Source organism: Centropristis striata, chromosome 18 (assembly GCF_030273125.1).
Source record: "Centropristis striata isolate RG_2023a ecotype Rhode Island chromosome 18, C.striata_1.0, whole genome shotgun sequence".
Taxonomy (NCBI): domain Eukaryota; kingdom Metazoa; phylum Chordata; class Actinopteri; order Perciformes; family Serranidae; genus Centropristis; species Centropristis striata.
The window spans coordinates 1,402,481-1,415,594 of NC_081534.1; the positions used below are offsets into that span (position 1 = coordinate 1,402,481).

The window sequence follows — 13,114 nt, forward strand, 5'->3', positions numbered from 1 at the left end:
CAGGAGGAGGAGGAGAGGAAACACAACAAGGATGTGACTCTGATCATGCAACAGTGCATCATGTTTTGTTTTTTTTCTCAAAATGTTTTTATTGTCAGTTTTCAGAGTGACAAATAACATACATACACAAATAATAAAGATAATAATAAAAGGCAAATAAATAAAAATTAGACACAAACTATGACATATCAAAACAAAGTATACACAATATAATGTCAGAGTCGAATGTCCACTTAAGTGTATCAAATGGGTACATCACAAGAACACAATCTTAATAATAATAATAATAAATAAAATAGAAATATACAGTACAGGCCAAAAGTTTGGACACACCTTCTCATTCAATGTGTTTTTCTTTATTTTCATGACTATTGACATTGTAGATTCATCAAAACTATGAATGAACACATATGGAATTATGTTCTTAACAAAAAAAGTGTGAAATAACTGAAAACATGTCTTGTATTTTAGATTCCTCAAAGTAACCACCCTTTGCTTACTAGAATATAAGACATGTTTTCAGTTATTTCACACTTTTTTGTTAAGTACATAATTCCACATGTGTTCATTAATAGTTTTGATGAATCTACAATGTAAATAGTCATGAAAATAAAGGAAACGCATTGAATGAGAAGGTGTGTCCAAACTTTTGGCCTGTACTGTACATACACAAATAATAAAGATAATAATAAAAGGCAAATAAATAAAAATTAGACACAAACTATGACATATCAAAACAAAGTATACACAATATAATGTCAGAGTCGAATGTCCACTTAAGTATATCAAATGTCACAATAGGTACATTTCAAGAACACACGATAATAACTTTAAATGTAGTGAAGTAGTAAAAAAAAAAAAAAAAAAAGTCAAAATGAGAAGAAAGAAGTCGAAGTCAAGAGAAAAAAGTCAGGATCACGAAAAAAGAGTCAAACTCAAGAAAAAAATTTCAAAATCACGACAAAAAGTCAAAATATCGAGAGAAAAAGTCGAAGCCAAGAGAAAGAAGTCAAAATGAGAAGAAAAAAGTCAAAATCACAAGAAATAATTCAAAATGAGAGAAAAAAAAGTTGAAATCACGAAAAAAAAGTCAAAATAATGAGAAAAAAGTTGAAGTCACGAGAAAAAAGTCAAAATGAGAAAAGAAGTTGAAGTCATGAAGAAAAAGTCAAAATAACAAGAGCATAAATACATCAATACAAATAAGCTAATAATATAGTAACTCTGATCATGCAACAGTGCATCATGTTTAATCACATACAGGAGCAGTGGGAGAAGGATTCACATCTCTTACTTCAGTAAAAGTACTAACACCACACCAAGAAGATGAGTGTCGATGAGTGTTTGTAGAGATAGTGCTCATTTTAACTTTTCAATATACTGTAATGAGGTTAAATAAAATAAAACATCTAATTATTTTAAATTGATGACATTTTTATGTTAAATGTCGACCTGAAAAGTAACTAAAGCTGTCAGCTAAATGTAGTGGAGTAAAAGTACAATATTTACCTTTAAATGTAGTGAAGTAGTAAAAAAAAAAAAAAAGGAAAAATGAGAAGAAAGAAGTCGAAGTCAAGAGAAAAAAGTCAAAATGAGAAAAAAGTCGGAATCACAAAAAAAAAGTCAAACTCAAGATAAAAAGTCAAAATCACGAGAAAAAGTCAAATATTGAGAAAAAAGTCAAAATGAGAAGAAAAAAGTTGAAATCACAAGAAATAATTCAAAATGAGGAAAAAAAAGTTAAAAACACGAAAAAAAAGTCAAAATAAGAAAAAAATGTCAAAATAACAAGAGCATAAATACATCAATACAAATAAGCTAATAATATATTACATAATACATAACAATGAGTGGGTCCATTCTGCATATCGAGTACCTTTACCTTTGATACTTTAAGTACATTTTGACTTGTACTTGTACTTGTAGTGGGTATTAGTACTTTTACTGAAGTAAGAGATCTGGATACTTCTTCACTTCTTTGATATTTCAGTCACTGTCATATCAAGTCAATAAAGTTCATGTAAAACAAAAACATTCTTATTTATTGAAATCTAATAATGATAGTATAACCTAATGTTCTTCTATTTTAATCTTGTAAGGAAATTAAACACTATAAAATCACTTCACCAAAGTTTGACTTGACTCCACTGCATTGCAGTATTTACTTTTTTGTGTGTGTGAAATATTTATATTTACAGTAGCCTGCAACACAAACACTGGACTTTAATGTACCATATACTGTTGTTATAGTTGAATCACTTATTAATGGATTCCTATCCTCAGTGGTTTGCACCACTGTTTGCAAGCAGAATAATAAAATAATTTGTATTACTAAAGCTGTGTCACTAGGTGGAGACAAACATCAAGGAAAGTTTCTTCTGCTGCCAGTCAAACATTCAGGAAAACTGCTGCAGAAATCATCTGTTGACCTCAGAGGTCAAGCTGTTAGAAATCTTATTCTGCAAATTTATATTTGAAAGTAGCTTCAGAAAGCCCAATCAATTCTTATAATGCTCACATTAATGGTGCATATAACTGTAATCCCCAATCACCAATATAACCGAACACAGTAAATAGCCTAAAGGCTAATTAAGGTTTTACAGTAGCTATATATTATATTGATTTAGTTTATCTGAAAAGTTACCTTGCAAAAACAGATACAAGCTATTCATTTGATTGATATTTCTTTGAGTGCATAATTAAAAAAAATATATAATTATTATTATTATTATATTATCATTATTATTATTATTATTATTTATTTATTTTTTAGATATCTTATCTAAACAACCCAACGCCAGTTTGACTGATATTCCCCCGGAAAAATTTATTTAAAAAAATATAATTATTATTATTATTTTATTATTATTATTATTATTTATTTATTTATTTTTTAGATATCTTATCTAAACAACCCAACGCCAGTTTGACTGATATTCCCCCGGAAAAACATATTTAAAAAAATATTATTATTATTATTTTATTATTATTATTATTATTATTATTATTATTATTATTATTATTATTATTATTATTATTTATTTATTTATTTATTTTTTAGATATCTTATCTAAACAGCCCAACGCCAGTTTGACTGATATTCCCCCGGAAAAATGTATTTAAAAAAAACATAATTATTATTATTATTATTATTATTATTATTATTATTATTATTATTATTATTATCATAATTATTATTATTATTATTATTTATTTTTTAGATATCTTATCTAAACAACCCAACGCCAGTTTGACTGATATTCCCCTGGAAAAATATATTTAAAAAAAACATAATTATTATTATTATTTTATTATTATTATTATTATTATTATTATTATTATTTGTTTATTTATTAGATATCTTATCTAAACAACCCAACACCAGTTTGACTGATATTCCCCCGGAAAAATATATTTTAAAAAAACATAATTATTATTATTATTATTATTATTATTATTATTATTATTATTATTATTATTATTTATTTTTTAGATATCTTATCTAAACAACCCAACGCCAGTTTGACTGATATTCCCCCGGAAAAATATATTTAAAAAAAACATAATTATTATTATTATTTTATTATTATTATTATTTATTTATTTATTTATTTATTTATTTGATATCTTATCTAAACAACCCAACGCCAGTTTGACTGATATTCCCCCGGAAAATGGATAAATACATTTATATATAAATTAATAACAATATGATTTAGGAAAAAAAATAATAGAAACGCAGATATCTGTTTTTGCAAATTAATCCTTCATATTATTTCCTCGACTAAATCATTAATAATCTATTATGGCAGTTTGGTGAAAGCCGATAATACATTCAAAATGGATGATGGATAATGCGTCGAGGCATGGGTATGAAAAAAAAAAAAGATTTAATAAGCTATTCTGTTTTTTTTTTTTTGTATTTTGAACCGGATGATTGAGGCTGAGGTGTCTGGTGTTAATCGATAATTCTTATCGATCACCTTGAACTCAGTGTTGTTCTTGGAGCTCGTGTCCCTCGTTTCCCTGTTTGCTACTTCACAATTCATTACATGCAGCGGAGATTTATGATGCGCTGCCTGGCTGCACTGCGCTGCGTCAAAACACCTGCACGCACAGAGAGCGAGACCGGAAGACACGGCGAGACCCTAAAAAATAAAAGCACTATGCCACAATATAGCGTTAACCCTAAACATCTGATTTACAGGGCTCACATAGGGCTGGGCGATATATCGATATGAAAAAAAAAGTTTTCATGGTAGACTTGAAGAAAAAAAAAAAGTCAGATTTGAGTACGTAAATATAATAAAACTTGATAATTTTTGTTTTTTTTTGGATCCTCGTGCCTTTTTATTTTTATTTTATTTTATTATATATATATATATATATATATATATATATATATATATATACTTTCCATTGTCATTATTGACTTTTACTTTTTTGTTTTATTTTATTATTATTATTTTTATTATTATTATTATTATATATCTTTTTATATTATTTTATTTTATTATTTTATTATTTTATTTCGTGCCTTGCCACAAAAAAAAAGTTTTCATGGTAGACTTGAAAAAAAAAAAAAGTCAGATTTGACTACGTAAATATAATAAAACAGTTTTTTTCTGGATCCTCGTGCCTTTTTATTTTTATTTTATTTTATTTTATATATATATATATATATACTTTCCATTGTCATTATTGACTTTTACTTTTTTATTTTATTTTATTATTATTATCATTATTATTATATATCTTTTTATATTATTTTATTTTATTATTTTATTATTTTATTATTTTATTTCGTGCCTTGCCACTGTGAATCAATATGTGCTGTGTGCGAGTCTGAGTGTGTGTTTGTGTGTGTTTGTGTATGTACAGATGTGTATGTGGGGATTGGAGGGGTGGGTTTTGTCATTTTTATTGTCTTTTTTTATTCTTATTTTTTGTAAAGCACTTTGTGTTACATTTATATGTATGAAAAGCACTATATAAATAAAGTTTGATTTGATTTGATTTAATTCTGAGACAAAATGTTGAGAAAAGTCAAGAAGATTATCAAGGAGCAGATTAATTCAACCTTAAATTACACAAAAAAAAGATTTTTCAGATCATTCAGTGGGTTTATAAACTGTTTATCACCAACTCCTATTAAAAAATCCTGCAGGATGCAGATTCTATATGTTTATTTTCAAACCGTGCATTATATTTCATAACCGCACCTTCTGAGTGCATTATCCATCTTATACCACGGCCACTTGCCAAAAATCATTATTATATATCGATATATTTTTAAATGTGATATGGAATTAGACCATATCTCATATAGCGATATAGTTCAATTTTTGTTTTCTTTTAGATATAAATGCTGCCCTTAGATTTTTGTAAAATTTAAATGTGCACTTTATGGAGCTTTGATTTAAAAAAAAAAAAAAAGTATTCCTGTTGTTATACAGTATTTATGTTCACTTAAATAAACGGTTATGTTATATCTGACTTTGACTTGAATTAGGATGTTAACTTCCATGTCTGTCCACCGGGGGGCATTATCTCATAATCAGCCCATGGTAAGGTAGGCTTAATCAATGTAAATTGACCTCTAAAGTTCTGGCTGTAAACTCCATGAGGCCAGTTTCAGTTTGATGATGATATACCAAGTAAAACTGGAGACAAGCTCAAATAGATTTAGTATCAAATGATAGAACTGGATGGAACCCTCTGATATGTTATTTTTGCAAACTGTGTTCACATTTGCAACATTTAAAATTCTTTATTGAGCATGATAGTGTTTTGAAAGTTAAAAAAGGATTCAAAATCACATTTTATGTTGGACTAAAGGACTAAAAAAAGACACAAAAAGACACAAAAGACACGAAATGACTAAAAAAGACACAAAATGACCAAAAAAAGACACAAAATGAAAGACAGAATTACCAAAAAACCCCACACAAGACACAAAACGACTAAAGAAGACACCAAATAACTAAAAAAGGCACAACAAAAGACACTAAATGACCAAAAAAGACACAAAATGACTTACAAAGACACAAAATGACTATAAAATACAAAATTGTTACACTAAACACACAAGACACAAATAAAATACAGTCAAACTAGAATAAAACCAGAGTTGATGACAGGATCACACACAATCACAAGATCACATTTATGTTGGTTTTTCTTTGTTTCTTTTTGGTTCAAAATGTTGATCCAGTAAGTCAGAATAAAAAATAATTTATTATCAGGTCATATAGGTGAGATTGTGCTGAAAAAAATATATACCAACATGGCATTTAAACATTTTTTAAATTTTTAAATTCCCCGGAAAATGGATAAATACATTTATATATAAATTAATAACAATATGATTTAGGAAAAAAATAGTAGAAACGCAGATATCTGTTTTTGCAAATTAATCCTTCATATTATTTCCTCGACTAAATTATTGATAATCTATTATGGCAGTTTGGTGAGAGCCGATAATACATTCAAAATGGATGATGGATAATGCGTCGAGGTCTGGGTATGAAAAAAAAAAAAGATTTAATAAGCTATTCGGGTTTTTTTTTGCATTTTTAACCGGATGATTGAGGCTGAGGTGTCTCGTGTTAATCTAAAATTAATTAATTAAATTGTTAATTTAAACATTTTTTAAGTGGTGTATACAGGCAGGATGGAAAAATAGCCCAAGACTCCATAGAGTTAAGGAGTGTTTGCTTGTGTCTAAAAAAAAAACTTGGTTTGGAAGGATTTATTTTGAAGGTTGTTACCGGAAGTCTTCTGGTTTGCTTGTGTCTCACTTGACATTACGCGCACTTCGATGCCAACTTTCTCAGAGCGCACAGGCGTACTGTTCACTGCCAAACCCGGCTGAGAGGAGCTGAGAGGAGACAGTCACCTCTCAGCAAACACTTCATTTATTCCACTAAAAACACAGACATTAGAAGGATTTTGGGGGATTTTACGCACAGACTTCTTGCGACTTGTGTTCACTTTGACGCTACAGTTGTGTGAGAGCCTCGAGCACTTTGGCTGATCTGTGGCGGACTTGTTGTCAGCAGAATGTGGGGGATCCAGAGGACGCGCTATGCGGACTGCAACGGCTCTGACGCCAGTGAAGAGACGGAGATTGTAGTGAACATCGGCGGGGTGAAACAGGTGTTATACGGGGACGTGTTGAACCGCTACCCGGACACCCGGCTGGCGGAGCTGGTGGACTGCTCACTTCAGTCCCCTGAAGAAATATCTTCACTATGTGACGACTACGACCCTGACACAGGGGAGTTTTATTTTGACAGAGACCCCGAGGCGTTTAAGTGTATCATAGAGCTGTATTATTACGGAGAGATCCACATGAAACGAGGCATCTGTCCCATTTGTTTCATGAAGGAGATGGAGTTCTGGAAGATCGAGTCTGATTTCCTGGATGACTGTTGTAAATGCCACCTGAAGGAGGTGGAGGATGAACTTGCAGAGATTGCGGAGAAAGTGAGGACTATCCTGGTGGACCGGGAAGGAGATCCGTCCGCAGCTGGCTGGCAGCGCTTCCAGATGTGCCTGTGGAAGCTGATGGAGAAGCCGGAGTCCTCTCTTCCTGCGCGCGTCATCGCTATAGTTTCTTTCATCTTCATCCTCGTCTCCTCCGTGGTGATGTGTGTGGGCACCATCCCCGACCTGCAGGTGGAGGACTCGGAGGGGAACCTGACGGAGAACCCGACTCTGGAGGTCATCGAGACTGTGTGCATCGGCTGGTTCACCATTGAGTACATCCTGCGGCTCATCTCCTCCCCGAATAAAATAAAATTCGTGCTGGCTTTCATGAACGTCATCGACTTCATGGCCATCATGCCCTTCTTCGTGGTGCTGATTCTCACCTCCTTCGGCACCGGAGTGATGGAGCTGGCTAACGTGCAGCAGGCGGTGCAGGCTTTACGCATAATGCGCATTGCGCGCATTTTCAAGCTGGCACGACATTCCTCCGGACTCCAGACCCTCACATCCGCCCTGAAGAGCAGCTTCAAAGAGCTGGGGCTGCTCCTCATGTACATGGGCGTGGGGGTCTTCCTTTTCTCCGCACTGGGCTACACTATGGAGCAGAACCACCCGGAGACCCTGTTCACCAGCATCCCACAGTCCTTCTGGTGGGCTGTGATCACCATGACCACAGTGGGCTATGGAGACGTCTACCCCAAAACCACTTTGGGTCGGTGCAACGCCGCCATCAGCTTCCTGTGCGGCGTGATCGCCATCGCGTTGCCCATTCACCCCATCATCAACAACTTCGTGTTGTTCTACAACAAGCAACAGGTGCTGGAGACCGCCGCCAAGCACGAGATCGAGCTGATGGCGCTGCGCTCCGGGGACCAAAAGCTGGAGGCTGCACCCGGCGCGCATAAACACGTTTGCGGCGCGGGGGTCTGGGACTCCGCCATGCGCTCCTGTCACAGCGACACATACATCCCGTTACTGAAGGACCCCAGGGGGGGCGGGGCGGGGGTCCAGACCCCCAGCATGGACACCAGCTTTGAGAGCACAGCCGAGGCCACGGAGTATTTCATCTCACACTAACTAACTAACAAAAACATGAACATTAACTTGGTTGATGACACACCATGATCTCACAGAAATCCGTGAAATAGCCACGGATTCCGCTTAACTCAAAATTCCGTGGAATAGCCACGGATTCGCTCAAATTTCCGTGAAATTGACACGGATTTCACTACAATGCAAGTTAATGACCCGTGGCTATTCCATGGATATTTGTTCCTATTGGTTTGTTCCAAGTCACGTGACTTTCAAGGTCCCGGCGGTCAGAACAAAAAACATGGCGGACAGTTCTCTCATTTTTAGTGAAAAAAAAATCAATATTTTGACTTAGTTTCTGCATAAAAATGGATTTTGATCACATTTCTAGCGACATGCTTATGCACATGTAAAGGGCAGCTAATAAGGCACTTCCTCTTGTTTTCGCCACTCTAGAGCAACCTGGTCTCACAGAAATCCGTGAAATAGCCACGGATTTCGCTTAACTCAAAATCCGTGGAATAGCCACGGATTCGCTCAAATTTCCGTGAAACTGACACGGATTTCACTACAATGCAAGTTAATGCCAGTCATATCCCGTGGCTATTCCAACATACAAAGTGATTATGTACATTCACTGAGTGAATATTTAGAAAATAAAACATATATTTCTCGCTAGAAATGTGATCAAAATCCATTTTTATGCAGAAACTAAGTCAAAATATTGTTTTTTTTTTCATTAAAAATGAGAGAACTGTCCGCCATGTTTTTTGTTCTGACCGCCGGGACCTTGAAAGTCACGTGACTTGGAACAAACCAATAGGAACAAATATCCATGGAATAGCCACGGGATATGACTGTCATTAACTTGCATTGTAGCCAAATCCGTGTCAGTTTCACGGAAATTTGAGTGATTCCGTGGCTATTCCACGGATTTTGAGTTAAGCGAAATCCGTGGCTATTTCACGGATTTCTGTGAGACCAGGTTGCAACCCAAAAAGACTGGAGACATGATTGTAAATAGCCTCGGACCGCAGCGACGCTCTCCAAGGACCTTTAATGCGTTTGAGGAGCTATTAGAGGGACATGTGTGTGAGATATTGACTTGATGAGCGGTGCCTTTGCGCAGTGACTCCCTGTAGAGCTGAGTTCTTCTGTTTGAACAGCTAGTTCACCGATTCCCCCATGTAGGTTCCTTATATAACGCCCCCATCCCCAACCTCACACTCATACTGTAGACTGCACTGTAGCTTGCTCCTCTGTATAGATATATATCAATATGAATGTGTTTTTTTTTAAATAATAAAGATTGGCAGCTCCTGCAGGAGAAAACAGTCATATCATGGTAGATTTATAAAGGCTGCACAGGCATGAAGGACAACTGTTGGTAATAATAATCATTTAATAGAGATGGAGACTTATCACTCAATCAGACTTTATTTGTTTAGCACTTTTCACACAAGAGAGATGCAACACAAAGCGCTTTACATTAAAAAGGGAGAAAATAATAATAATAATAAAAAGATAGCGAAACATAGGAACAAATACCCTTCACCCATCCCCTAACCCAGGTTAGAAATAAATGAGATAAAGAATAAAGTGAGATAAAATAAATAAAATAAGATATAAAGATATAATAATAATTAAAAAAAAAAAAAAAAAAAAAAAAAAAGTAAAAGTCAATAATGACAATGGAAAGTATGTATATATATATATATATATATATATGTATATATATATATATATATATATATATATATATATATATATATATATATATAAAATAAAAATAAAAAGCTAGATAAAAAGATAAAACAATAAATAAATAATTAAGAACATGATTATATATATATATAGAAATAGACTAATAAATAGTAGCAAATAAATAAATAAATAAATAAAAGAGAAGATGTAATAACACTAAGATGTATGAGCAGAAAAATCTCTAAAAATGGTTCAGGTTTGCTCTTAAAAATATGAACTTATCATGCCATATATCTCAATGGGGTCACTATAAAGACACCTTTAACCCTCTAGAGTCCATGAAAGCACCGGCACATTACTTCTTCATGACATGAAGACATAAAAATGAAGCAACATTGAGTCTCTCCATCAGCTTCCCTCTAAAGTTCTGGCTTGAAACTACATACCAGATTTTTTTTTTTGAAGATATTCGGCCAAATAAAACCGGAGATAATGTCAAATATATTTAGTAGAAAAATCTAGAACTAGATATTATCCTAATTTTACCTCTTATATGTAATATTTGCAACCTGAGATTTAAAATTCTGTGTCTTGATATATAATTTTCAAGATCAGATTTCATGTGAAAAAAGACACAAAATAACCAAAAAAAGACACAGAATGACCAAAACACACACAAATTGACCAAAAAAAGACACAAAATGACCAAAAAAAGACACAAATTGACCAAAAAAGACACAAATTGACCAAAAAAGACACAAAATGACCAAAAAAGACACAAAATAACCAAAAAAAGACACAAAATGACCAAAAAAACACACAAATTGACCAAAAAAGACACAAAATGACAAAAAAAGACACAAAATGACATAAAAAAACACAAAATGACCCCAAAAAGAAACAAAGTAACCAAAAAAAGACACAAAATGACCAAAAAAGACACAAAATAACAAAAAAAGACACAAAATGACCCAAAAAAAGAAACAAAATGATAAAAAAAAGACACAAAATGACCAAAAAAGACATTAAGTGACCAAAAAGACTAAAACACATGAACACTTTAACACAGTGGAGACAGAGCTGACTTCCAAAATGATTTGGTGACCCCCAGAAATCATCTCGCGACCCCAATTGGGGTCCCGACCCCAAGGTTGAGAACAGCTGTTCTACAGTATAATACCTTTTTATGTAACTGTGGCAATTTGGCTGTTTTCTTACAGTAATCTGTTACAGTGTATGTGATTGGTAGGAAAAGGCAATATAGAAGCAACATGTCATCCAGGAGTTTATTTCTGGAGATCTTCAGTGTCGTTTCTGTAACTGACACGATATGATTGTGAAGTAATATTAATATGTCACATGTGTCAGTGAGCTGCAACTCCAGATAGAAGCATCACGTATCAACTCCCCAGACTTCAGAAGCTTCCTTGGCTGCAGGACATGTTTCTGTAATGGGTTTAAATTTTGCAGCAGCCGTCACCCCTCTGCTCCTCCAGCCCTCTGCTCCTCCACCCCTCTGCTCCTCCACCCCTCTGCTCCTCCACCCCTCTGCTCCTCCACCCCTCTGCTCCTCCACCCCTCTGCTCCTCCACCCCTCTGCTCCTCCACCCCTCTGCTCCTCCACCCCTCTGCTCCTCCACCCCGGGGGTCCGGTGGAATAACTTGACCACCAAGTAATGGGCGAAGGGGGGGTAGAAGGAGCAACAGGCTGGAGGTTAAACTAAGAATGATCCCAGTGGTTGAATTATTAAACTTTAAAAACTTCACAGTGCAGGGAACTGAAAATCTGAAGGATTTCTGATAAGAATGTAAATAAAACATATCAATAACTAGAAAATTTCCTCTGGGGAAATTTTGAAAGGGCCACGGGGGCTACTGCCGGTGTGTGTACACTATGATGAGATTCTTCAGAGATTTCAAACTATGCCCTTTAACCTCAAAATGTGTGTGTGTGTGTTTGCGTGTGTGCGTGTATGAAGCATGTGTATGCATGTGTGAGGAGTGTGCGCACTTTAGTGCATGTGTGTGTATCTGTAACTGTAATCACATCAAAGATCAAAGGCAATCAACAGAATTAACTGACACCTGTTAATGTTCCAAAAGAGTGACAGCAGCCAGAGGTGGACAGACTTGAATTTCTGGCCTCGAACAGAAAGCATTTTTGGCAAAACCATAATACCTATCATTGATCCGACTTCACTTTGAGCGTCCCGAGTTCTTCCTGAACGTCTACATATGATTTTTTTAAAGAAAAATGAAAAAATAGCTTTGTTAGAGCGATCTAAAAAAACTGTTACATCTTCCTTTTTTTCGAAATCTCCCTGTGTTTTTAATATGGGACCCAATGAGGCTGTTGGTGGTGTTGGTGGATCATCTGTGCGTCCTACGCCCAAACTATAACTCTGACAGCTTTACCAGAGGATTGTGAGGGAGAAGACTAATTTTCCTACGTTTCTATGTATAAATTATTTCTGTAGAGTGTAATTTGCGGCCTGGAGCGCAGTTTTCAGATTTATTTTTTAGTTTTCATCTTTCATCTACACTCTGGTGATGATGTCACACACTGTGACACGAACATTCCGTGCAATACACACCCATTATAATCTCAGAATTTCTACAAAAATGATCATGGTCATTGAACAGGGATTGATAAAAAACTATATGACCGAAACGTGGATTAATACAGCGATACACAAGACTTGTGTCTACTGTTTAAAGTTTAAATGGAGTCTCTAGGTGAAATTATGCCGGAGAAGTAGACGTTTGAAAATCTCCAATTATTGTTCTTTTCCACTCATTTTCTTTCGGCCGTCCCATTCACTTCAATGCAAAATTTTGCAAAATTTATAAAGTATTTTCTTGTCAATTATATGTCAAATCTTTTCAT

General features: G+C 34.4%; 1 protein-coding gene across 1 annotated transcript; it reads left to right on the top strand.

The window, feature by feature from the left end:
* The first annotated feature begins 6,737 nt into the window (after positions 1-6,737).
* Positions 6,738-8,632, top strand: LOC131991249 (potassium voltage-gated channel subfamily F member 1-like). Its single transcript, XM_059356587.1, has one exon. It carries the CDS (start codon positions 7,063-7,065, stop codon positions 8,566-8,568), a length of 1,506 nt encoding a protein of 501 aa, XP_059212570.1. The 5' UTR covers positions 6,738-7,062; the 3' UTR covers positions 8,569-8,632.
* The last annotated feature ends 4,482 nt before the right edge of the window (positions 8,633-13,114 follow it).

Coding starts and splice junctions, on each gene's coding strand:
- LOC131991249 (XM_059356587.1), top strand. CDS start 7,063: ATGTGGGGGATCCAGAGGACGCGCTATGCGGACTGCAACGGCTCTGAC.